This window comes from Colossoma macropomum, unplaced genomic scaffold (genome assembly GCF_904425465.1).
Source record: "Colossoma macropomum unplaced genomic scaffold, Colossoma_macropomum, whole genome shotgun sequence".
Lineage (NCBI taxonomy): Eukaryota > Metazoa > Chordata > Actinopteri > Characiformes > Serrasalmidae > Colossoma > Colossoma macropomum.
Genome location: NW_023494784.1, coordinates 17,103,794 through 17,130,484, shown reverse-complemented (window position 1 = coordinate 17,130,484; position 26,691 = coordinate 17,103,794). Strand labels below are relative to the sequence as shown.

Below are 26,691 nucleotides of genomic sequence, written 5' to 3'. Positions count from 1 at the left end.
AGGCTTTAGCCGGAACTTTAGTGTTTGCAAAGAAGCTGTTAAACTCTTTAGAATTTGTCTAACTAGCATGTTTGCTACATGTTGTGCGCCGATTCTAAAATAGTTCATAAACATTTTTTAAGATTGAATTTTTTATTACTTAAGGGGTAAATACTCTAAAAATATTACTCTAAAATATTAAAAGTAATTGTATTCTGAATACTTCCTTTGCAAAATGCAATGCAAGACTGCATTGATATACTTAATTTCTGTGTTCTGGATACGATACTTGTATTTCGATACCTGCTGGTTTGATGGTCAGTGCATTTTTTAGATCTGTCTGCTCCTGTTAACAATTACTTATAAAAAATAAGAACATATAAGATACGCTTATGAGAACTTATGAGGACACATTGTTAGAAAAATAAAAATAAAATAACATGAAATGGCCCACGTTGAAAGTTTAGGTCTTGAATCCTGAGAGTCAGGTTTAACCTGAGAGGTAAGCTCAATCCTTGCCACACCGTCTTCCCTGGAAAGAAAAGTCGGAGCGCTTCTTTTCCTGGAAGTAAGAGAAGTCAGAGAGTTTTCTTAGGATTTCGTGCGGAGTTATGCTATAGTCTGCCCAAGTGAGTGTAGCATGGCATTACATTTGTGCTGTGCGCGCTTCAAAGCTGAGCGAGTGGCCGCTGGCTCCGCCCCCTCTGGACCTTGTGACAACAACAACTCATCCAAAGAGAGAGCTGCACTTTTCAGCTCATTTTCTTTCCTGTCATTCTCTCTCTCAATCTTTGATGATTGTCCCGCCGCGCAGAGCCCCGTTTTCTCTCCCCACCTCGCTTTTCCCAGCCTCCTTTTTTCCCTCCTCCTTTTCCACTTCTCAGCGGACTTGCGCCGCCGTGGATTTCGTCTTCTCTCAGACAGCTGCCGTTACTTTTTTTGTTGTTTTCGCGGGGGGTTTTGGTGTGTTTCTTTGCGCCGTTCACGCTGGGGTTGCTCTCTTGCCCCTCTCTCCACGTTGAACTTGCACTCGCAGGGTGAGAACCATGGCCGTCCCGGCTGCTCTGATCCCCCCTTCCCCTCTGGTCCAGCCGTCTCCCATCTCCGCCTCGTCCTCGGTCAGCACCTCTTCGCCCTCGGCCACTTCTTCCTCCCCTTCTCCGTCCGTGGCTCCTCCGTTCCGGCCGGAGCTGCTCACCACCAGCAGCCCGGGGGTGCCTCTACCCGCCAAGCCCGTCTACTCGACCCCGTCGCCCGTTGAGAACACGCCGCAGAACAACGAGTGCAAAATGGTCGAGCTGCGGGGCGCCAAGGTGGCCTCGTTCACGGTGGACGGCTGCGAGCTCATCTGCCTCCCGCAGGCTTTCGACCTGTTCCTCAAGCACCTGGTCGGCGGGCTGCACACCGTCTACACCAAGCTCAAGCGCCTGGAGATCACGCCGGTGGTCTGCAACGTGGAGCAGGTCCGCATCCTGCGCGGGCTCGGCGCCATCCAGCCCGGAGTCAACCGCTGCAAGCTCATCTCCAGGAAGGACTTCGAAACGCTCTACAACGACTGCACCAACGCCAGGTAAGCGGGGAGTCGAGCCCGGCGGCTCGCTGAGGGCTCCGGAGAGGTGTGGAGAAGCCCGGCAAAGTTTACAGAGCGAGGCGGAGCGCGCGGAAACGGACAAAAACAGCGTGAACACGCGTTTATTTTGCGCAGTTTAACAGTCCGTTATCGTTAAAACGAGCAGTTAGCACCGCAGCGTGGAGCTGCTAATAAAACACAAGTGTAAAGCTGAACCGGCTGATGACGTAGCAGATGGCTTAAACTAACTATAGTTGAACTTTTGCAGTAGTGCAGGATGACCCTCTAATGTCTTTACAGTCGAAAAAAGTGCGTCTCAGCTTCTCTGGAAACGGTGCTGTCTGCTAAAGAACACGTAATGATCGCCAGAATGAACGAGTGGCCTAAATAAATGAACGGTTATGACACTGTAGTAAATAAGTCACAATGATAACAGCTGTCATATGAGCACTGGAGGGTTTAACCTGAGCGGAAAATATGAGGACATTTTTTTTAACTAAAGAAAACTAATAATAGAATAATAGGTCTGTTTACTCTGGAACATCAACATTCTTTTAATACGTAAATAAAGAAAATCATGTTATTAGTGTATTTCAACATAACATGATTTAACAGAGACAGTAGTGGTTAACTGCATTAGATTGACATGTTTATTATTATGTGTAGCCACCCTCCTAGTATTTACAGTCTTTTTTCCATCCAAATAAAAAAAAAAAGAAAAAAAAAAAAAGGAAAATTGTCCTTGCGGTCAATCTGTGCATACTGTCAATAATGAGGACAGATTCAGTGCCTCCAGGTACAAGCTATTTTAAGTGGTGGAAACATAGATTACTGCTAAGTGGACTCACGACATTGGCAACCTTTCTCCTTAAATAACGGTTAACTTATTGATCGAATAAAGTAGTGTAAGAATGGTCCAGCCTTAATGCAGTACAGCCTACCAGCAGTACAATTCAAGATTCGTCATAATTTAAATACGAAAAAAGGTACAGTTATGTACAAGTTTTCTACTTTCTGTGCATCGTAGCAGTTAAATTACATGAGACATTTGCACACTAGGTCCACTCTGCTTAAGAGCTGTGCAGTTTTATATTTTACATTTTGTTTAGTTTGCTTTCTCATTATTATGAAATGTGACAAGTCTTAATGTGATGTTGTAATTGATTTTAGTGTGTAGTGTATTGCTTACCTGTCAATTTTTATTCGTAGTAAAGTTACACAAGGACATTGAAGTTGTTAATTAAAGACAAAAAGAAGAAACTATTTATTTGTGTTTTAAAATGAGGGGTTGAATTTACACACACAGGCCACTAACAGCATGCCATAATGCTCTTATTCACATAAGAAGTTATGAGGTGTGAAAGGTAACTCTAGATTTACTGAGAACACAGCTGTGAATTACATAGCATGCTTCTTAATTTATATTCAGATCTTATACACTCATTACACATTTTTCCAAAACATTTTCAGATTAATAAATTGTGTTATTTTAAAATAAAATTTAATGTAAATTGTTTATCTGTATTTTTTATATAAAACAAATCAGGTAGTATAAGTTGATTATCTTTTTATACTCCAAATTTATTGAATAGTGCTGCAGTTGTTTATTCTCACCTTTCTTACATTTCAGCATGAACTGTCATACTTATCTGTTCAGGCACTTTTCCTAACCGCTGAGCTTTGTTGTGAGTGTATCAGTGCTGTGTTTCTTCCAGAGTGAGTGCTTTTCACCGTCAAGCCTCTTTTTTCTTAGATGTTTGACCAGCACGTCCCCTGTTTGAGAGGGCCATTTCTGGGCTTGAACCTCAGTGCCGTCAGGCTTTTTCCTCTCACGCAGTGTGTCTTGGGGCTCTCGGAGTGATATAGTGTGCGATTTGAACTCTGAGGTTGGCACTGAGAGTGGCCAGTGATGGGGTTAAAGGATAATGCAGTGCTACACATTGCTTTAATGATGCTAAAGTGCTCGCCTATTACTGCTGCATGGAGAGGCCTGTAATTGTCTCTGAAAGCACCTGGTACTGCCGGTGTTATGCTGAAATCAATCATATCCGCCATGTCTGCTTCCCATTTGGAGAATTACATCATTTGTATGGACAAAGATATCTTGTGTAGATGGAACACAAACAGATGGAGGAGGAGGAGCGGCTCTTCTTTACGGTGCGGACTGGATCTGGGTGTTTCTGTTTGCCGCTTTGCGTGGGGAGCTTGGCCTGTTAGGTTTTTAATTCTGGCATGGATGTGATTTCTGTTTGGGTTGCTAAGTTGAGGCTTGAGTTTTGATGGTGTGCAAAGTGGAATGAGATGTTTCTGGTCTGCTGCATGTTGGGTCCACTTATTAGTCTCCTTTGCTAACATATAAAGTTATGCCTTGTCTTCTACAGTACTGAATTCTTTTTTTGTGTAGTGTACAGTTATATCACATATATCCGTAAAAAGCGGTTCTTCAAGGTTTCTTAGTAACTTAATGGTTGTATGTAGATCCATTTGAGTGCTTAAGTGGTTCTTTGGATGGTCAAATAGTTCTTCCTTACGATTAAGAACATGTTACATATAGTTCTTTAAAAAACCTTTTATAAATAGTTCTGCTACAGCATGCTCAAGAAAAATGCACCTACAATTCCACCTCCATTAAATAGAATATTCACTTCTGCTAAATGGTAGCGGCGGCCCTTCATCTTTTCCTGCACATGTTAAAAGAGCCTCCAGTAAAGCAGCAGTTAGATGAGCTGCGCTCTCCCTCTGCAGGAGGACGTGCTCCTCGGGCTCTCCTCCACTTTCACACGGACCCTCGGCCCAGATTAATGTGCACCTTCTGCCGCCGAGCAGATACGGCGGCTGTAATCTCTTGCTTTCGCGGGAGTTATGACACCGCCTCATGAGAAGCAATACTTCAGCTACTTGTTTTCCTTTTCCTTTTTTTTGTTGCCCATATGGGACAGCGCGGGGTTCTGCCTGCCTGGTGACACCTGAACTCTGAGGAAAAAGGGTTATTGAAGCAGGGGGACAGCGCGGCTCAGGCAGGGGCAGCTGTCTCGGCGAGGGAGGCTAGCCATACGCTAGCAGCAATGCAGCAGTTAATTGACAATCATTGTCTGCCTCTGAAGGTTAAACAGGCGCCCCTAGACTACAGGGGACCACTGCGATGTTGGCTGTTTTTTTTCTCCAGTGCCAGCCTTTGTATTTATATGGAATTTTATGGAATTTATTAAAAAAAAAAAGAAATCTTACAATAGCTTCAAGTACTTAAATATTTCAACCATTATAATTTAACATATACTTTGATCTCCATTTCTTATTTATTAAAAAAAATCTCTTTTTCCCCACAAGTGGAGCACATTAAAAAAAAACATTTAGTGTTATGGTACAACCTCTCATATTTACAGAAAAGCGTGATTATTTTGTTTAGCACTCGGGGGTACGTCTTCACGCGCAGTGGCAGATTTTATCGCTCTTTTTTTTTCCTCCCTTTCCCCCTCTCTCTCTTTGCAGTGCTCTCCTGATATATTTGTTTTCGGCAAGGCATGGATGTGTTTACAGGTACTCATGGGAAATCTTTGGATCGGATTCAAATCATTCCCAGTCAGAGTGGGTGCTAAGATACCCGTCACCCAGCAACCACATCCAAGAGGGAGCCAGGGTGATAATAACTTCAAAAAACAGAGAGACAGATGTCTGATTAGGATGAAAGAGTTTGGCGGTGGTGGTGGGGGGGGGGTGCATGTTAAAAGGCTTGTTAAAATCACAAATTCATTCAAGCACTTTCTTACAAATCAAATATGCATTTCTAGCTCTGAGATCAGGTTGTGCTGATGGGTCAAAAATGAAATGGATAAACAATCAGGCTTTTCTTCCTTGTTGCTATGAGCCAGTACAGCTCTGTTGGAAAGGATTAGCCACCTGTGTTCAAATTGACTGTGCATTTGCCGCATGTCATCGATGTGAGAAGGAGGAGGAAGAAGCCATTAGAAAGCAGAGATTGTTGCAGTGGTGACACTGATAAAAGTAGAAGTTACTGTTGCTAATATGAAATGCTAAATTTGATGAGTGCATTTTTTGCCTTTCCCTGGTTTATTTCTTTAGCAAATTGTTAGATTTGTACAAAAAGGTACTAAACTGTCATTAGGGTCGTACCCCTCCTGTCACTAGAGTGGTCCCCTCACGGGTGCATCTTCAGGACCTTTAGTTAAGGAATGTAATTGTACCATAATCCATTACAATTATATATTTGAAATTGCACTGACGGTACACAGCTGGACCTTAGAACCATTGTTGAGCCTTTGAGGGTACATTTACATTGTTTGTACCTTGATGAACGAAAAGGTACTTGCATAGTAGCTTCTTTTCTGACCACCAAACTTTAGAAGAGGTGTACTTTCAGAGATACATAAACCTCCAATAGCTGTCTCAGGACATTTTGTTGTCGTTTGCATGGAAGCGCGAGCCTTTAATTTGCTTCGTTCTAAAGTAAAGCTGTTCAGGCTGATTGTATTTGCAAGCCTGTGCTGGATGCTCAGAGCTTGGAAACAGAGCTATGTTCCTTACGTATTAGTACGAGTTTGCAGTCTATGACACATTGTGTACACAACCGTATTGTGGAGCCTGTCATTAAATGCTGCTGACAGAGCTAAAGTGCAGTATCAGCCCTCAGTTCCAAAGTTGCTTTGTTTTTCCTCTTTTGGCAATGGTAAATGGAATAAGGCAGTTAGCAGAGACAGATAGATAGCAGTGAGACTGCAGCAGCACCTGTGACAGATTGGCTGTGGAGAAAGCGGCGCATTCTGGCCTGCCCGTGTCCACGCGTGTGACGCTGTAGGGTCTGGCACGTCTTTAGGCAGCAGCTCTTCCACATTACTGCGTATTTAGGGAGCCGGGTGCAGATCACTGGTGCTCGTACAGGGATGTTAAACACTACTGACAGAAGTTAGAGGGAGCAGATGAGATTTCTTGATTGGACGAAGATTCCGGGCTGTAGCCCTGCTCTGTCTAATATGGTCACGTAGAGAAATTGATTTTCCTCCGAAATTAATTAATTTTTCATATAGCCCAAAGCTGAGAGTTTAAAAAAGAGAGTGCACTTGCTGCTTTTTCTATTTTCCTCTCTTTTTTTTAAAGAATTATTGCCTAATCATATTAATACTTTTGCCCCAAGGATGAAAAGATAATTGTACAAATGCATTTGGAAATATGTATCACTGAGTATTTATGATTAAATTATGCAAATAACTCCGCTCCCATCCTTCGCGGACCCAGATTGTCTAATTAGGATTGATATGCCGAGTTGATGTTCGGGAATCTGAATACACGCATGTCCAAAGAGCAGAAAATTGAAAATGACAAGGCTGGAATCCTTAAAAAGTGTTTTTTTTTTCCTTCTTCTTTTTTTTCACTGTCTAATTCAGCGTAGCTGTATCAGGAGTTAATTTTCCCTAGCTCATTTTCATGTCGGAGCTGACAGGAAAAAAAAGAGGGAATACTTCAGGGAAGCAATCTCAAATGGGAGTCCAGAAATTTCCTCCACTTATTTTTTTTCTCTCCCTCTTCATTTTCATGCGAGCCATCAGAGCTAAATCTCGTACTGTGTAAACATTTCTTTTTTGTGTCATTTCAACAGTGTCAGCGCTGTTTGAACTTCATAGCCTCTTTCGGGTCCTAATCTGTCCACAATAAGAGCGGGCTGATATAATTGCCTTCTGTAACAGAGATATTTTCTGTACAGAAGGAATTTCCTGATGGATGGGTTTGACCTCTGCGCTGCCGATACGATACAATAGCTCAGCGGCTCTGCGTTTGCGTTGGAGCATTAAGGAAAATTGTGGTGGCTGGGTGCAGCAAAATACTGTCAGCAGGTTTGGCAGTGCCAGGGTGGAGGACAGGTGACTATTTAGGTCTGCGGGCTGTTTTTCATTTAGGTCAGAACAAGATCCACTTTACAGGGTAATGAGAGTGCCATGACTCCATTAAAGAAAAACAACAGGCTGTGGAGTGCTTGGGCCACTTTTCTGAGGACAAAAGAAATAAGTGCTTGGTGAATTCACTTACAAGCCCTCCTCGAAACCTGAAATATGTGCCTCTAAAGCACCTTTTGAAAAACTGTTGTCATGGCGCCGCTTCGATTATGGTGTGCTACAGTACGTGCCTCTTTTTTATTTATATATTTATTTATTTATTAATTTTTTGGATAGGCCACAACATGTACTTAAACTAGACCAGTTAAAATTTATATATTCATGGCACGTAATAAATTTAGACCCTCTCTCTCTTTCTCACGTGTCCCAAAGCGTCAAAGAAACATTCCTACTTAGATTTGCAATCCAATAAAATGTAAAAAAGAGGAAATTACACCTTTTTCTTTTTTTTTCCCTTAAATAACATTCCTCTCAGCAGTGCTTTGCCCCGTACAAAAGACTGCTCTAACACCTCCAGAAGCATCTCATAAAGTTCTGATTGTTATCTAATCTTTACCTGGCAAAGCGAATGGCCCGCAGCTAATGACACTTGAGACTAGAACGGAATTCTATCACTGTTCAAAGCATCTGCTCTCAGACGGGCCTCTGACAAATCTGAGACTGCAGGCCCCCTCGTGCAAAGCAGGAATCCTCACAGACCGCAGAGCAGCGTGTTAAGTCAATTTGGCTAAATTGAATTAGAATAATAATAATAATAAAACGCAAATATTGTTTTTTTTTCTTTTATTGCCACCAAGGATCCCATATGTTGCGAGCTCGACTTGTTAGCTATGCGTCTCGCTTCTTGACTAAGACGTTTTCAAGGTGAAACCCGAATGCGTGCTTATTAGATAAAAATGCTAAGCGCTTGGCTGTAGCTCTAGTCTCACTAATGTGTTTTTTTCCCTATCCGCTTCCACTGTTGAAACTACTGAAAGAAGTTTGGCAGTGTTTCACGTCGCCCGTTCTTTGAGACTGTCAAGCTTCATTGCTTGAGGATTAATTATGACTACTTTTATTGATATTGCCAATTCATTTAACTGTTCAAACCTTTTTCCCCCCACTCCACAAATATGCATTTATGTTGCTGTAGCCTTGGGGTTTTCTTTCAGCCAGCCACAGTCAGTTCCACAACCTTGCACTGTCGCAGTGTAATCCTGCCGCGTTGTTTCAGAGCGATGCCTGTAGAAGGCCAACATGAATCAGTGTCACGAAAGGGAAACACTCCAATAAGACATTTGATCTGTTTGTGCAAAGCCATATACAAAGGCATATTCAGTGACCATTCAATGGAAAAGCTTCGACCAGCAATTGTAACGAACCGTACATCCCATACAGCATCCACCCCGCCTGCTTTTCCAAAGGGAGTTTGTGCAGGTTAGTCTGAATGGAGCTAGTCTGTATTTCTGTATCATCAAACAAAAGTGCCTTTCCCCCCCTTTAGACCTGATCTAGAGTGTTGCTCTCACATTGCCGGTCCCTAAGCCCAGTGAGAAAGCCATTATGATAAGTCTGGCTCTTTCTATGATGCTGTGCTTGAGTTTCTCTCCTCTAGACTCAAATGTCACTGTCTTGCTGAGGCTTCTTTTAAAATATCGCTCCTGCCATGGCGAGCCGTGGCGCCCAGCTATTATTACTCTCCTCTTAAAGACTGACAGTTTGCTCCGGAGAGACATGACACCGAACTCGTCTGCTGGAAGTGTACCGCCGCGCTCCCTTTCTGTCCAATCAGATATGTGTAAACCAACGACACCTGGCTGGGGGAGGTGGAAGGCGAGGCCGCGGCCGCAGCCGCAGCACACACCGATCCGGTTTTCGAGCCTTTGTGTGCGAGGAAGATACTGCGACCCATTACACACGTCTACGAGCCTGCTGTTTCACGTTTCGCACTTGTGGTTTTTCATTGAAAGTGGGCAAAATTTTCTTGTCAACAGTTGCTTTTACTGTTAAAAGAAGGATATGAGCAGAGTTTCAGTTTATTCATTTACTTATTTGTTTTTAAATTCCTTTCATTTGATGGAATACGCAGTTTATTTTGCACCCACCACAAACATTTAGCCTATCTTTATTCATTTAGCAGATGCTCTTATCTACAGTGACTCATAAAACTTACAGATAGTAGGTGGCATAAACAAGTTAGAGGATTGCAGTAAATGCAGTTCATCAAGATAATGCAGAAGGTTCAGCACAGTTTAAAAGGGAATTACATTTTTTTAAGATTTCTGCATGATTTAATCGCTAAACTCAGATTTCTTTTCAGTGGTGCTGATAGGTACCAGAGGTTGAAATGTCTACAACACAAATATAGCCATTTTATTTACTATCTAAAATAGCCATTTAACTTACATGTGTCTTCTGAGTTATTATATGAAGTGTTGATGATAAAATAGCGGTAAATCCGAAAAAAGCAATCTTGGGTATTATTTTGCATCGCAATGCCCTGCATGTACAGTTTAGGCCAAAGTAGTGCTTGGCAATATGACGGTTATCATTATTGTGATACATTACATTACAAAAACATTTCCCATAATTAGCATAATTAGACCTGTGTAATTTTATTCAGCAGCTATGAGCAGCTTGATATGTGACATATTTAATACAAATCGTTGTATATGCAGTTTTTTTTTTTTTTTACCCCAAATTTTGTCATGTCCAGTTCTACTCGCTAGCTAGGTTTCCTCCAATCACATGATACTACTACTGCTATGAGGTTGAAAGCTAGTAGCACATGCTTCCACAGAGTCTTGTGAAACCAGCCACCTTATCTTTTCAAACTGCCACCAATGCAATGTCATTGGACATTTGAACACACTTGGAGGAGGACGTGCCAATTCTGTTACGTTATTTAACAGACGCCTGCACTAGCTAGTATCACGCTGATTAATGGGGGAGAGGGAGGGCCATCCCACCCATCCAGAAAGAGTGAGGCCAGCAGTGCTCTCGGACTTCCAGCTACGGGTGGCTGTAGCATCACTGGCAGTCTCCTAATTATAGGGCTAATGCTCATGCTTAGTACAATGTTGGATAAAAAATATATATTGTTACATATCGTGTATTGTGAAGATTTTTTTCCCCTATATCACCCACCTTTAGGCCAAAGTCTTATCTCAAATCTGTTGTAAAACTATATCTCAGGTATCATCCACAGTATTCATAGAAATTTTTGTGTAACAGTTTTCTGTGAGGTAGCTTTTACAGGCATTAAATGCTTCACACGTCGGGTTCCTGTCACCACCACTGTGACTTGGTAAATTTCTCTAGAACAGATCATTTCGCACAAAACTACTCTGAATGACTTTGTTTACATCTTAACGATATAATTATACAGAAAAACGTCAGTGGAATAATGTGGTGCGCAAGCTTTACAGTAGTAACCTACTCTAACTGCCCTCAAATCAGGCCATTTATTCCACTTATGCGTCTAATCTGGTATTTAAAATCCAATGCGGGCTGTGTACTCTGTGCAGCCTCCCAGCATTATGCTGATAAAACTTTCCTAGCATAATACATCTGTCTATATGTATTATCTCTCTCTTGCTGTGGAGCAGGCAGTGTGACATCCATAAACTTCACATGTGAATAAGCTTTTCTGAAAAGGAGAATGAATTAAGTCAAGCTGACATTGCATGCCAATAAGCTTTGTTTCATTCCCAATGCAGTATTCATTTGTGGCACAGAGAGATTTATTGCATGATTGACAATTATGAGAGGATGACCTAGTTTTTTGGAATGGAACAAAAATGGTTTTCATGGGATGGCATCGCCTTCCTTTGTATTCCGCAGACCCTAAACCAAGGAATATGGAGGCTTTTGCCAAGAGGCGCAGCTTTTTAGGTCTGAAAGAGCATGGATTTGTGTTACTTTGCGCTCTATGTATTTTGCCTTGGATAATTTAGTATTAGCCTAATTGTCAGAGATCTTTGTGGATAGCGTGTCCCTTTAAATCCTCACATTCAGTCTAGTTATTTGCTATGCTATTTGACAAAGTGTTTCCCTAAAGGCAAACAATGAAGTTCGTTATCTTTGAGGTGCTATAGCATATTAACCAACCAGTTAGTAACCAGAAGAAGGAATTGATGGCATGGGCAGCTTAGTCTACTTAACCAGGGTGATTTCCAGCTACTCTTTATTGGTGTCTGGCTAATATTTCATGATTCATGCATTTTTGATTCATCTTACCTTTCTATTAACTGTTTTATTCTGCTTAGTGAAGCTCATTACAGCTGTGAGGAGGGCCCAGGCCCCCGCGGGACCACTGGTTGAGTGGAACCACAAATGACACAAGCAGGGTTTAGCTGGAAGTTAATATCCTGCAAAATTGTTTCTGCGAAGCTCGGTAGAATACGGATGATTAAATGACACGAGCACATCAAAAACGTTTCCTCTGACTACAAGGTGTTAAGTGTTGGCGCTTTAGTGCGCTGCAGCTCTCCCAAGGTTGCCGTTAAAAGAAATAAGATGTATTTAAGGGAGAGTACTGTCATAGAGAAAGAGGGGGCCTGAATACAAGGCTTTGTGCATTGTATCAGACGTTGTGTTCAACTGAGATAGCAGTGTTATCTGTGGAGTTATTTGAGGCACTGCCCTGACAAGAGAAAAAAAAGGGTTACAAGTACTGGCAAATCATTTTCATCCTGTCTGAAGTGTCCTTTTTTTCCAGACACTGTGTTTAAAATATGTGAAAGTGAATACTCCGTTGGTCAAATAGAGACATTTGATGAAAAGAAGAATTTGGAATAGTTATGATATCTGAGGTACAGTTGTCGAATCCTTTTATTTGTAATAAAGTGCTTCTTGTCCTTGGTCAAACTGTGCACAAAATCTTTTCTCATTTTCTCTTCATTCAGATTCTGAGAGATTCATCTTTATAGTGGAATAAAAAGATCAGGCAGTGTCTTCAAGAGGCAGTAACTTCAACTCTCTCTCTGTTCTTCCAGAGATTAACTGTTATGTGTTACCAATTCCATGAAGGGAGATTAAGGGTTGTAAAACGGAGCAAAAGGGTTTGCAGTTATCAAATGTCCTCTCACTCTTGACCTTTCAAATGTCAGAAAAGGAATGTGAGACAATGGCTGCTCTGCAGATCTGATTACATGGATCAAACATGCCTTTACGCCGCTATTAGTCACAGAGATGTTTAATTGAAGGAAATCAGGAACCTGAGGCGAACAATACGCTATATTTATATCTGCTGCTCCGTTGTTATCATTTGAGTGTTGGAGCATTGTTTTTCTTCCCAGACTGCTGAAAAGAGCTCTTAAACGCGGAGGCATTATGTAATCTGCCCTTGATAAAGAAACCTCTTCCACAGCTGTGTCACTCGCTATTCTCATACCACCAGATAGCCTAGTACTGTTTTCAGCCTGCTCTGAGAGAGAGGCCCTTACTTGCATACTTCAAAGGCACCAAGTCATGGAAAACAGACTTTTCTTGTTTTTTTTTTAAATATGAAAGTATGAGGTACAATATAAACATTTGTCAAAGTTTTAAAGAGTCCCATTCACTCCCTGTTCCACTGTCCATGGAAACTAAGCTGGAAAAATAGTCCATTTTGAATTCATGGTAGTTGTGATATTGCAACCAAGAACACATTTGCATATGACTGCCCCCTGACGGCCTTCAACACTTAAGCCTGTCAGTTCAATTGAAGTGCTAAAGAGTGTTGTTACTGCAGAAAGTCTGAAGTAGTTACTGTAGTAGAAGATGTAGGGAAAATGATTAAACGTTGTGCTGTTCCTGGCTGTCAAGAAGCAAATGTAACACTTTAGCCCACCAAAGAATCTGTGCGTCCAAAAAGAGTGGCTGTTTCTGTTTTCTGACATTCCTGAGGATTGTCCAATCATCCAGTCATAACATTTCAGAAAAAAAACCTGAGCGGTTTTTAAAAAAGGGTGCTAATCCAGTCAGAACCAGGTCAGGGCAGCCAGTCAGAACCAGTTCATTTATATGTATCAGTCCTAAAGGCACACTATCAGAAACTGCCTGTTTTGTTCTACGGGATAAGAAGAGATTGGGAAGTCGACAAGTGAAATTAAATTACGGCTTTTTCTGGTACATAAAACCTCACAGATGTAAGTGGAGTTGAGAGGGAAAAAAATACAATGAAAGATGTAGAAGATAGTCACTTTAAACCTGCTCATAGAGCTCTATGTGTATTCTTTTCTTGCCGTGCAAGGAGATTTAAAGCAGGATAATTAAAGGTGTGCTCCTCTGAGGGGTCGGGGTCAAGCCAATAGGAATGTCAGAGCCTCGTAAGGGTTTGACAGGCCCTTTCAGCAGGCCTGGCTGGAGCGGCGCAGCCAGAGATAGCGCCGGGGCCCCAGAAAGGCCAGCGTGCTGACAGCCCTCCAGCCGCACCGTCCCAGCAGGAAGGCATCAGTTGGAGAAACAGATAGCGAGAGCGCCCGCGAGGCCGGCCAGTGGCGCGGGCCGAGCTGGGAAAGATTAGGCGTGGCCCCTGGGTCACCTCGTTCCCACCGCTCACTCCGGCCCCCACAGCCACGGGGGTGTTATTAATAAAGGACAGGGCCAAAGAGCTCATTAAGCTCCTCAGACACACACAGGCCACCCCTGCCATTAGAAGCTGCACTGTTAAACAGGGAGTAAGCACACTTGTTATCCAGCTAGAGACTTCCTGATTAAGGTGTTTTTGCCTTGATCTCAAGATATTCATATCTGCTGATTGAGATATCATATCTGCTGATTGAGTGCCAATCTGATATTGGTATTTTTATAGATAGTACAACTCACTTGGTAGGGGCGTAACAAGGCATCAGGACAGTAATATCGCAGTGCAGACTGTGACGGCGTTTATTGTGGTGAATGATCGTTATATAGGGTTGTACACAAGTACTCGGTTAACCGTTGGAGTCGTCAATATTCTAATGTTGAAATCTTTATTCAGGCAATGAAATGCCCTTTAAAGTTTAACAGGACTGTAAAATGTTAAAAATTTTGCTTGCATTTGTGAGTACGTCAGTAAGTAAGAGCGCGGCTTTGATGCTAACTGCTGTAGCCGATGTTGGCTAGGTCCAGAGACAGTGGAAATATATTTCTTGGGCAAACTAACATGTTGACAGATCGTCTGCTGAGGAGAAAATATCTCAGATAGAACTACAAGTCCTCATCAGAATCCGGTGTTGTACCAGTTAACTGTAGTTTTTGCTCACATCTGAAGGGGCAGCCTCAGTTACTTAGTCAATACGAATACTTATTTTAGTCTCTTAACCCCTTAAAATCCCAGGCTTATTACAAACTACGGCTTATTATTCTGTAACTACAATGCAAACAGGATGACCTTTTTTTAGGGGGGGGTCCAGTTTTCTCCCCAATTTAGTTGTATCTGATTCCAGATCCCAGTACTTAGGAATCCCTCAATCATGCGATCACACCATAGCACCAGCATGTAGAGGGTGAACACAAGCTTCCTCTGAGTCTTGTGAAGCCAGCCCCCCCATCTTTTTTCTAATTCTCACTAATGCAACGTCATTGGAGGCTAAACATGCTTGGAGGTGAATGCTAACCACCAATTCTGTTACGTCAACTAATAGATGCTGCGCTGGCTAGCATTGTGCTAGTGATGAGGGGAGAGGGAGGGCCATCCTACCTACCCAGAGAGAGCAAGGCCAGCTGTGCTCTCTTGGACTCCTGGTCAGGAATGGTGTTGAGCTATTCTTAGGTTATAGAAATATGTAATAAACGTTGGGACCACCGGTAGTCATTTAAGGGTTTAACACCAGTGTCCATTGCTAAAAGAATAAGCCTCCAGCCATTCATTAATTTTGGCCAAAGATTTTTTTAGCCATTTTTCCTTACTTGCGGTTAATTGGATATTTGTTCATTAACTCCTGTGAATACTTAAATATCAAACTTCAAAATGAAACTACTGTTCCACTATTCATTTCGCATATTTGCAATTATGTTATACTTTGCTACTCTGAAACACGAGTGCCTGAATGTGAGCCCGTTACCAAAAAATGCGTTGTTAAGGAGTGGCTGGGAAGGTGGAGATAGTACAGCTGTTTCACTAACTAGGTTAACTACTCTAGCTGATGGTAGCTAGGGCCTGAAATAATCATGATATTTCTTTGACAAGTTACAAGCTGGCACATCATGGGCTGAGGTGAAAATACCTGGTGTAGAAGATGACGAGTCTTTAACAGCATCCAAACATGATACTTGTTAGCTCTTTTAGCTCATTAGCTTATCTGAAAAGGCAGTCTCCATTACTCGACCAACACCAAAGCCTTCCAATTTTCCTTGGCTGTTTTTGGACAATAAAACATGTTCCTTTATGCGCAGCTGTATTCTTGTGCAGCACCAGTGCTGTCACCTAAAAAGGTAAGCCTATAGCCCTAAATCGTTTTTTTTTGTTCTTCCCTGCCGTTAACTGAAAATTCATTCATGAACTCTTACAGATGCTCAAATAGCAAAATCAGTCGAAATACACATCCCTAGTAGAAGCTATTGTTCAGTGACCTACATAGTGCACTTGAGCCGTTTAAGATTCGTCCAGTTTTAGCGAAAACAGTCTGATTTAATTAAGTTATGCTAGATTGCCAATTTAAAAAATGCTACTGATGTAGTATGTGCACGGTGTGGCACAATCTGAGCTGATATACTTTTATAGTTAAGTGCATAACAGCTGCATGCACAGATGTGGCTAGTTTAGGTGTGTTTTAACAAAAGGCAGCTAGCAACCACAGTCAACATACAGGCTTTACAGCTATTACAGGTGCCTTTTGGGCTATTTTCAGTCTCCATATAATAAAGTTTCATACTACAGCCATTTAAACGTCTTCTAAATATGGGCTTCACTGCTGTGAGTTGTGGCTAATGTTCATTTATGAAAGTAATGGAATTTCATCAGGTTTAAAACCAGGGTTAATTGGAAATCGCCACGTATTTCCCAGCTATGACATATTTCCAAGTGAAACAATATCAAGGTGGGTCTCTGACAGAAATGGACAATATGGCAAAAATGTATACCACGATACTTCACATACTGCGCTGCACTAAATAAAAAAAAAAAAAATCCAGGACTATTTATGCTCTCTTAGTAATCAAACATGCCACTGGAAAGTGTTTGTAAGTACTGATGATATTCACAGTATGCTCATTAAAGCTTATGGTGACATATTGTGATGTAATTTTATATAACGATTATACATATATTCATATTTATTAATATTTTACTATGTCATATTGCCCAGCTCTAGTGTCTTAGCTAGCTAAGCTTGATGATTGCTATGGTGGTGGGAGGGGGAGGTGAAACATAATATTATTAGTTAATATTATTTTTCCCCACCCACTGGTGCACGGTTAAAAGTGGTGCACCAAAAGTTAGAAGGCATATTAGAGGTGGGCAAAAGTCACTACATTTTGACGAAAAATGACCAGGGACATGAACTAACAATGTAAAATGTATTTCAAGTTGACTTCAATGTAGTTAAAAACAGTCGTTAAAGTATGAGTTCGTCATCTAGAATATCGATATTTTGGGTCTGATCAGCACATCCCTAGTCTTAGCACTGTATCAGCACACAGGGGAGAGAACACCACTAGTTACCACTTACACTACTGTATTGAGTTGACTCTTAGATGGTATTGCGCTCAGTCTTTTTCCACGTCTTCATAGGAATGCTGAGTGTATAGTTCACTTGTCAATGTAAATAATCTGAGAAATTCAGCACACGATGCTGAGATATGTGGGGGCGAGGGAGGGGGGAGATAAAACATGCGCACATAACTCTCTCCTTACCGTAAGTGATGACTGGTGTCGGACCTGTCTCGTGTATAAAAGGAAACATAACATGATAGCGCCAGATCTTTGATCAAGATGTGCGGGCGCGCCGCAGCCGTGATTTATACCGCTGCACCTCAATAAAAAGGATGTCAACTTTAGGCCTTAATGAAAGCTCTTGAACGTATCTGTGCAGGAGCGATATGTTGACAGTGAGGATGCAAATGAGGTTAAATGTGCACGAACCGAAATGAATCACCCCTGTCTCTGCTGCTCTTCTGCCAATGGGGAGGAGGGAAGAGGAGAGGGGAAAAAAATGCTTTTCGGCGGGTACAAAGCGGCCCATGACACATTCCCTCCTTTGTTTCAAGCTGCTAACTGTATTTAATTTCACATCTTATCGGCCGTGGCTTTGTCTGTCTGCTGGCTCCTCCCGAGTCAAAGCGACCCCTTGAGATAAACTCTGTCAGACTCGGGGGTGATTTATTAAATTCTGATTTCTGTGAAGGACTTTAATGTCGAGGGGAGAAAGAAAATACATTGCAGGTGGCTGCCAGCTTCAGGCACTGTTTGCTCTCCTTTTACTCTCGCCAAAGGTAAAGGGAGAGAGAGAGAGAGAGAGAGTGAGAGAGAGAGAGAGAGAGAGAGAGAGAGAGAGAGAGAGAGAGAGAACAAATCTATCTGGGATTTCCTGCTTTTGTTTTGGTAATAGGAACACTACCCCCCCCCCTGCTATTTCACCATTGCAGTTGTATTGAATAACTGCTGTTTAGATTAGAGAACAGCTTGAAGAACTTTGCTGTTTTAATGATCTGGGCTGTGTAGAACAGATTTACATCCATGCAAATCCACTGGTGGACACCTAAACGTGTCTCTGACCTTCTATCCAAATCTATTAGGGAAATGTACTGACCTAATCTCCACCGTTAGCATTGGCACATTTGAATAAACTAGTTTGCATCTCTCTCTCTGCGCTATACTTGTCGGCAATTAACCTATGTGGGGCGATGTGTGCTTTGTGCATAATTATTTAAAGTGCAGTGCCTGAAAATGCTCTTTTCAATGTATTGTTAGAGGCAATTTATTACCGAATATGATTAAACGTGACAGGCATTTCTTCTCAAGGTTGTGCTCATATGGCCCCTTCTTTTTTAAAGCCATTAATGGCTGCAGAATGTGGCCCATAAAAGTGATATGTTACTTATTCTGTTTCTATCTTGTGACTGGCCATGTGATCACAGCCTGATGTTGGCTATGCCTTTGCTGTTTCACACCTGCCTTCCCAGTGGCCTTCTTCTCCGCACCGAGTTTGCACTCATACGAGTCCCAAGCAAACCGTGTGGATTTCACAAATTTATTTCGGCTGGAGCCGGAGCGCGCGACGCGTGGCGGTGCGAGAACGGGCCTTGCGTTCTGAGGCGGTGTGAAATGCATGAGTGTCGCGAGCCCAGCAGCTCCACATGCGGCCAAAGAACTCTGTTTAACTTGTCAAAGGCTCACCTGTGCAGCCTCTCCCCAGCCTGGCTGGATGGGAGGAGAAGAGGAGGGGGTGGAAAAGAAAAAGGCAGGCAGGGCAGGGCTCTCTTTCAGCTGCCTCTCAGGGCTGCCTCCTGTGATCCTCGCCGTCTCACGTTCTCCATTGTTCGCCGCTCGTCAGCATCTTTTGTCTTTTGCCACTGATTCGTCTTTTTGATCTGCGCCGAGTGATTTATCTGCATGGAATCGTTTTTCGCACAATTCCCCCTCAGGAAATTTGGAATGAGCCATCCAATAACCTTGGCAGAGGCGAAAACAAAAGCGCGAGAAGCTGATCTCATGTATTTTGATGCAGTTCTTCCGCGAGCCGCCTCCAAAATGAAAAAAGCAAAATGACCGTGTCCTTCTCTCATTCCCCGTTAAATTGAGTCTTAAATACGGCACTGCTCTGCTATTTACTGTTACGACCCGTGCGACAATAACCGATGCCACACGGTATTAATTAGGCTTCTTTTGCTGAACCGCGGCCTGTCGGCTCCCTCTGGCTAACTCGCTCCTTTGCTGGCTCCTGAAATTTACCAGAAAGCTGGGGATTTGGTGAGAGTCTTTAATGTGTGGCGACTGCAACAGTTTTTCCTCTGTTTGCCTGGTTAAAAGCGTTGCGGGTTCCGGGGATTGGAGTTGACAACCCTGGGGGTATTGGAACTGTTTGCCTTCTCTTTCTCTCACACACACTCACTCTCTCTCTCTCTTTCTCTCTCTCTCTCTTTTTTTCCACCATCGCTCAGCTGCAGCTGTTTGAGTCTCCTCCCGCCAGCTGTCAGTTAGAGAGGCTCTCTGTAAACATCTCCACTCAGCACCTGCTACCCACTGGGGAAATAGGTGCATGTCAGAAAAGTTTGAACAATGTAAAGGCGATGGAGGCTCTGTATGAAGGCTACGTGTCCATTGCCTGGCAAGACACTCTTAAAAAGTCTAACTAGTATCCTAGTGTGCTAATTATTATATTAGGACTTCTATTTTGGACAAATGGGTTCAGTGTTGTTCTAGGATTAGCATGATACCACTTTTCTTTTCAGATGCTGATGCTGAAATTAAAACCCTGAGTACCATCTGATGCCAATGCCTATGCGATATTTCTTCTTTAACAACTTCTAAGCTTTAAAATGAGCTGGTTTTAATCGAAGCGCTTCATATAAGATGAACATCTAAAAGTAGGCCATCAGGCTCAAACTACTCAAAGGAACTGCCCCACAGGAAGACAGAAACAGTTAACAGTAGGCCCATGCTGGTAACAGACTCAGGTAAACGGTTTAATTTTTTTTCTTTTGCTTTGTAGGTTTTGGAACTTACATCCAATAATTTTGCATTGATCCCTTACTGACTTTCAGACTTTCAGTCATGTGTTTTTACTGACACCCAAAGCTGTTTTATCTGATGTCCAAAACCTGACGCTGCACCGAACACATTTGACCAGCGCAGCTCAACAGCCACGTTTACAGAACAACCTCATCTCTGTTAGGTGCAATAAGTGTGGTATTAATGGAGATTATCAGCTCAACCAGCTCAAGTTTAGTTATTTTCATGTGTGGAAATACTATTGTCTTTAGTGTACATGTGTGGGAATATAGGTGTTTTTTGCATGAAATAAATCAATAAATAATGTTTTTTAAACTGATGGTCAATTAGTTTTTACTGGGAACTGTTACTCTGGTACCTCAGTCTAGATTTGTTGCAAGACTTGAAAGGACAGCGATACACATGTTAATATTTTTTTTTTTGATATGGGGGTCCCAAGACCATGCACACTGTGAATCTCTTGATTTCATACTAAAAACTGTGATGAAACAGGAATGGTTTCTATAGTTCTATTTAAGACAATCTGTTACATTCCTAAAAGTGATTACCATGGATATAAAGAACTCCACTGCACAGCTCTTGGAACTGGAAAAACACCTGATTTGTTTAGCCTACCTTGGATGGTTGATAGCCAAGCTGTTTCTCAGTCGAGCACAATGATGACAGGCAAAAAGCGGCGAATCAGAAGGTGACAGAGTGCTGACATTGCTCACCACAAGAATCAGACAGTCATGCTAACACTTTAAATATGTTAACTCATTTGTAAAGACATCACCCAAATGTGTCGGTTATCCGGGCGAGGAGAAAATGCGAAGGTAAAGTTAGCCAGCTTCTTATTCAGATTTTCCGTTCTACTTTACATGGAGCAGCAGTTACATGTTACCGAAACTTTTAACAAGATGGCAACTTCATCTTTGTGGAGAAAACACAAGTCTCAGCAGCCTCTCCTCCCTACAGGATTCAAGTAGCTGCTAAGTGTCCATTCTGAACAGGCGAAAGAAATAACTCGCTCCGTAGGAATGTTAAAAGATTCTTCATTGAATTTTAAGTGTGCGCATTGTAACACCCCTGGATCGGACACATTCTATAACCCCCCACCCCTTGCACCCCCCACCTGGTATCAGATTGGTGCGCTCTCTACCTAGGATGAAAGATTCTTTGCAAATGATGTTATAAGACACCAGCACATGCAAAACAAAGGCAGGCATCTGTTAAAGTATGCATCCATATTCTGGACTGCTTTTTTGTTAACAGTCGTAAATAGTAAAAGCATTTCCTTTCCCTCTGATGTTGGTTAATACTTTAATTTGACAGGTGTGTCGGTGTGTGTTGGTGCTTGCTTTCTGTCTGAATACACAGTCGAGCAGACAGAGGTATCTTTTCATCTGTCAACGAAGACATTTATTTCCCTCTGTCAGAAGAGTGCCGACTCTGAAAAGGACTTTATTTAACTTTCCACTGTCCTTTCAAGACTAAATTCATCAATCCTCTGACATTATCTCAACTCAAATTATGAAAGCTAATTAAAGAAATGGCCTACAGAAATTCTGATAACCTGAATGTTTTTCTGACCGGTCTGCCTGTTGAGAGACTTGCCACAGGGTTCCTTTTGCACAGGAAGTTATGAAAGTATTACACCCAGATCATTTGCACAATGAAGTCTCAGGCCTCACTCTGTGTTTGTATTTGGATCAGTGTATCAAGTTGAAAAATGACCCGCCTGGGGCAAGTTTAGCTCCACGCTCTCAACTGCAGAAATCTAAGCTAATTGTTGCTACACGTTGTAAAATGATGAAAGCAAGGTAGCACAGCACATTTGTTTGAGCAAATGATGTTGTGCTGGAGTTTTGATTGTAAAATGGTAATAATGTTGCCAAACAGGCAAACGTTGCATCATGTCTTGTATCCTCCTCTACCAGAGTAGCAAGTCATCGGGCCTCACGTTTCCCAAAGCCCGTAACCACAAACTGATCCCACCTTACAGGAGATCTCACTGTGGCTCCGCTCCTAGCTGACAGCATTTCTTCACTTAAATCATTGCACAATTGCCGTTAGAGAGCTATGGAAGTCAATCAGTGAGGCAATGGAACAAGTTTCACCAACGGAGATCAAGGAGGGGTTTCATCTCGATAACACTCTCAGATCGTCACATGGAATGGAAAACAAAGCAGGCGGGTTTGTGCGTAGGCGAACGGCCGGGAGGGAGGGGGGGACGTCCGCTGTGAGCCGTGTCGGGCCGGACTCCTGTTTAGTGCCCGGCAGCCCCAGGCAACTGTAAGGCATCAAGGCCACCTGGGTGCGACTTTATTAAAGGATGAAATGAGAGGTCGCACGTTCCAGTCCCTCACATGACGTCCCGCTGCTGGCTTTCTTCCCTGCCCCTTTCTCTCTTCCAGCCATGCCTGGGTTTTGATGGGTTAGCCATGAAAGTGTTTTTCATTAATACCCCTGAGAGACCCAAGAATTGCTCTTTCGACAAGCAGATCCAAATTCAGAGTTGATAGATCCGTTAGATGCATGCCGTGTCCATTGGAGCCTGTTAATTAATGTTGGGCGCCATGTTTGCCAGGAGTTCATAGTAGAGGTTGGAACACTACATTACTCCTTTTTTGTTGTTGTTTAATGAAATTTTTAAATGTAAAAATATTTAAAGAAGGTGCTCCAAGCACCTCACGATGGAGCCTGGATATTGTCCTGCAATAACATTTTTGTAATAAAGCATGGATACGTTTTACACTCAGCAGGAAAAGTTGTCACCTTTTATGGCTGATATTAGCTTTCTTTGACCATAATTGGTGCTGGTGATTTACACTACCCTCGAAAATCCCTAATGGCTTTTTGCTCCCACCCCAGCTGTAAGACTCTTTGCAGTAGTTTTTTTTAATCCGGTGGGCTTCTTGCTCAGCCCTGATATATTGATAAGATGTTTGGCTGCCTGCGTTGTGTATTGTGTGAGCTAATCTAATTGCAGCAACAGGGTACCACCTCGGTAGTCTTTTATCTCAACTGTGGACTTTAAATTGACTACCTGTTTGCATTGGCAGGATGTTTCCAGTTTTGTAGCTGTATAGTTACAAAATGTTCAACTTCTTATCATTGGCAGGCACACTCGTTTTCTTACGGGCACCTGTCTAGGGCAGCAGCTCCTTCTGCATCACAGTTTGTCTCCTTCTCTTTCTGTTTAAAGAACGGCTTTTGGTCCGGAGAGGAACGGTAGCTCATGAAAGCGCAATCTGTTGACAGATTTCACCGTTATATTATCACTACCCACAGTGATGGATCTGCCCGAGCATTATCATTTTACAGGGAGCTTTTAAAGCCACCATTTAATTCCCCTCTCTCCAACACGCTGTCTTTTCCCCGCATCTCATTTGTATGCTGCTCCTTTGGTGTCTGTTTGGGCTAGCTTTAAGTAGCACAAAGCCTTTAATTGTGAGGTTTAACATTTTGCAATTAAAATCTACCCTTATTGCTCAGAGGAACGAATGACGAGGCTTTGATGTATTTTAATCAGCGGAGATGTATTGTAGTTTAAGGAGCGTAGAGATCCCAGATACATTTCTGATTTTAAATTGACATCCTCTTCCACCTTTGAAGATGATAGCATTTTAGTCTGAAAGCACTGAGATGCGGTCCCTTGAACCCTCCTCCAGATAATAAAGATTTTTATCTGCCTGATTCTAAAGTGGACAAATAGGATTATGCGAGACATTTAGATTTCAGTAGAACCAAGAACATCACAATGATTCAGCCAAGCATGAAGTCATGCTACAGAAATCACAGCTGCAAAGATATAATAATTAATTGAAGTTTTGATAAATAACCTAAAAGAGATGATGGCATACTTGACACCAGAATGATGGAGACTATTGGCAAAAGGCTTTTTTGTGCTAAGAATAATTTATGTCAGATTGTCTCTGCAATTTATCTTCTGATTTGAATGTGTGTGTGTGTGTGAGAGAGAGAGAGAAAGAGAGAGAGAAAGATTTTTTGTAATAGCAAAAAAAACATTTGTAACTCTGTGGAAATGTTGTATTTTTCCGGAACGCTAATCCAGATAGATGTAGCCGTAATTTCTACACTTCATAAATGTCGGCATGTATGTAAAAGAAAAATATCAGTGCAAGCTTATTTTTCTGTTAGTCTTAGCAGCAACCATGAGCCAATAACGCTTGTTCCAAAATCTAGACTGCTGATTGGTCTAAATTACATTCTGAATGCACGTTATTAACAGCAGTGCTACTTGATTGGTCTGTAACGACACTCATTTCTGGTTTAAGCCATATTCACTTTCCTAATATAAACAAGGTATCTAATTTGAAATAAGGTATTATATTAAAGTATCAAAGTCAGAGTATCGTATTGAACATTTTTAAATGATAACAAACTCTACAAATTTAGAAAGTAAGCAAACATCTTATGACTGACAATATAACTAGTATCATGGTGTATGTCTCTTTCCAGTTTTCATGAAGTGTGTGGAGATCTAGAGTCTAGATTCATTACAATCCTAACTGAGTGAATTTGTTCTGCTTACTTCTGAAATGGACATAAATCTAATAATTTCTTCAGGATTGTCAAATTTTTAATAGCTTCCTCTATTGAAACGTTTGACTCCTCAAGCTAAGGTTGGTCAGAAACTGATATTTGTGCTGATAGACTACTGAAAATCTCTATTTAGAAGTACTGCTGTTGTAATGATAATTGACTTGAATACAAGTATCAATAAAGAAAGTTACTTAAGTGCATAAATTGTTTACTCAAAAACGACCTACTTTCTCTGTGTTTACCGGTTGCCTGTTCTACCCATTAACTTACTTTGAACGTTAGCTTATATTAGCTAAATTAGCCATTTAACAGTTGTTGACAATAGAAGGTAAGTGCAGCTTTAGGTTAATTAAATAGCTATCAAGCTTGTTAGTATAAACACCAGTATAAGAAGAAAATAGTTAAAGAATGCAGTAGTTATTTGGCTGATATGTTAGACAGCCAAAGCCATCTAACTACTTGCTTCCTTAGGGTGAAATTTCACTTGTGAAAAGAAGAACTTTTTATCTCTGTAACTATTATTAAAAATTAAAAGATAAATACTGGTAAATGTTAGATTAGTTAAATAAAAGCTAAGTTACTATGGTTTAATTGTACTCAAAAAAAATACACTTACAGGGAAAAATTTACTCAGCTATTATAACAAGAATAGTTGTAATTTGTTACTTCTGACATCTATATTAAAGAAGATATTTATTGATTAGTGAATTTACATTTTACATTTGTTGATCTATGATGCAGTTGATCCAGGTTGCACTGCTTGACCTGGAAATGAGACTGTATGAGTGCCACTCTTACAAATGTCTGTCCTTTTGAAGTTATAGGTGCAAAAGTAAACTATTCTAACCAAAAACCAATGTGTATGTAATTTAATAGCACTCCATAGGCCTCCTCATTTCTCCTCCTGTCATAAGGCTTAAGAGCTCTAGGAAGTATATTTTGGTCTTTTGATTAGTGCTGATTTTTACAATCTGGTAATAGTTAGAGGATTTCGCCCTGACTGCACAGCCTAGGCCCTTAAACATGTGCAGCTTCCAGTGCGTCTCTCCACAAGCAAATGAGCACAAACAGGGACTCGCTAATAATGGATCTCCTCAGCTTTTGTTTCCCTTTGACAGATGGACGGTGTGTGCTCAAATTGAATTGGGTTTTAATTGCATTGTGGCGTTTCGAATTTATCTGCTTCACAGATTTTGTTTACAGGTTTATGAGATCCTGAAACGGTGCTATTTATTGTCTCTTTTTTTTACCCTTCCCTTCTCCACAGAAGTATAAAGGAGACTGTAATTCTTTGGAAATGCAGTGTATGTTACCATTTCTGTTTGGCCTGAGGGGGCAAGGCTGTTCAATAGGGCAGATTGTCTTTTTTCCAATATACACTTAAATGGTAGAAGATTGGCTTTGTGGTCTGTGGAGCTGCTCGTGTGCTTGGATGCACAATGTTCACATGATGGGGTTCATTTGGATAGGTGGACACAATGTAATCAAATTCTTTTCTGCTCCTGAGCTTGCCATCACTCTCACACATTTCTGAATGGTCTTCACACATGTGCACACTAATGTTTTGCCTTATTAACCTTATGCCGTTCTCTTCAGCCCAAACTCAAAGGTCCGTGCTTCCTGCCGTGAAGTACTAAATGTCAGAGAAAAATGCACAGTATGTTAATAAGTTTATATGTATATAAGCAAACAGAAAAGCTAGCCTAAATAAATATTGCTGTTGTTCTAAGTAAATGTCAAATGTCTGAAACTTTAACTTGTAAAAGAATAAAAAACAATTTCCATGTTTTCTTAAAAGTTTTTGCATGCTTCAGAGTAAGGCTGCATGATTAATCGTATTTTTCATCATCATTGCGATGATATGAGTTGTTATGAGTGTGCACAATGGGGCTGCAACAACAGAATAGATCAAATTACATTACATGTGCAAAGTGACTCGCTAGTGTTAGAGTGACTTAATTAGGTTGCAGGAATGTAGCGTTATGACTTGTGTCTGATATTAGAGCAATAGTGTCCTCCCCTGAACTTAGCTTGAACCTAGGTGTCCTGTGTAACGCGAGTGACTTAAACAC

The 26,691-nt window shown here is 41.5% G+C and overlaps 1 protein-coding gene across 3 annotated transcripts in view; it reads left to right on the top strand.

Moving 5' to 3' along the window:
- Positions 1-226: 226 nt before the first annotated feature.
- Positions 227-26,691, top strand: part of dachd (dachshund d) — a 148,550-nt gene continuing 122,085 nt past the window's right edge. For 2 of the 3 annotated variants that reach the window (XM_036580082.1, XM_036580003.1), the window contains exon 1: positions 227-1,549. In XM_036580082.1, coding sequence (XP_036435975.1) covers positions 1,026-1,549 — 524 coding nt within the window. In that variant the 5' untranslated portion in view covers positions 227-1,025. The remainder of the gene's footprint in view (positions 1,550-26,691) is intronic. The other variant, XM_036580157.1, reaches the window with a different exon arrangement.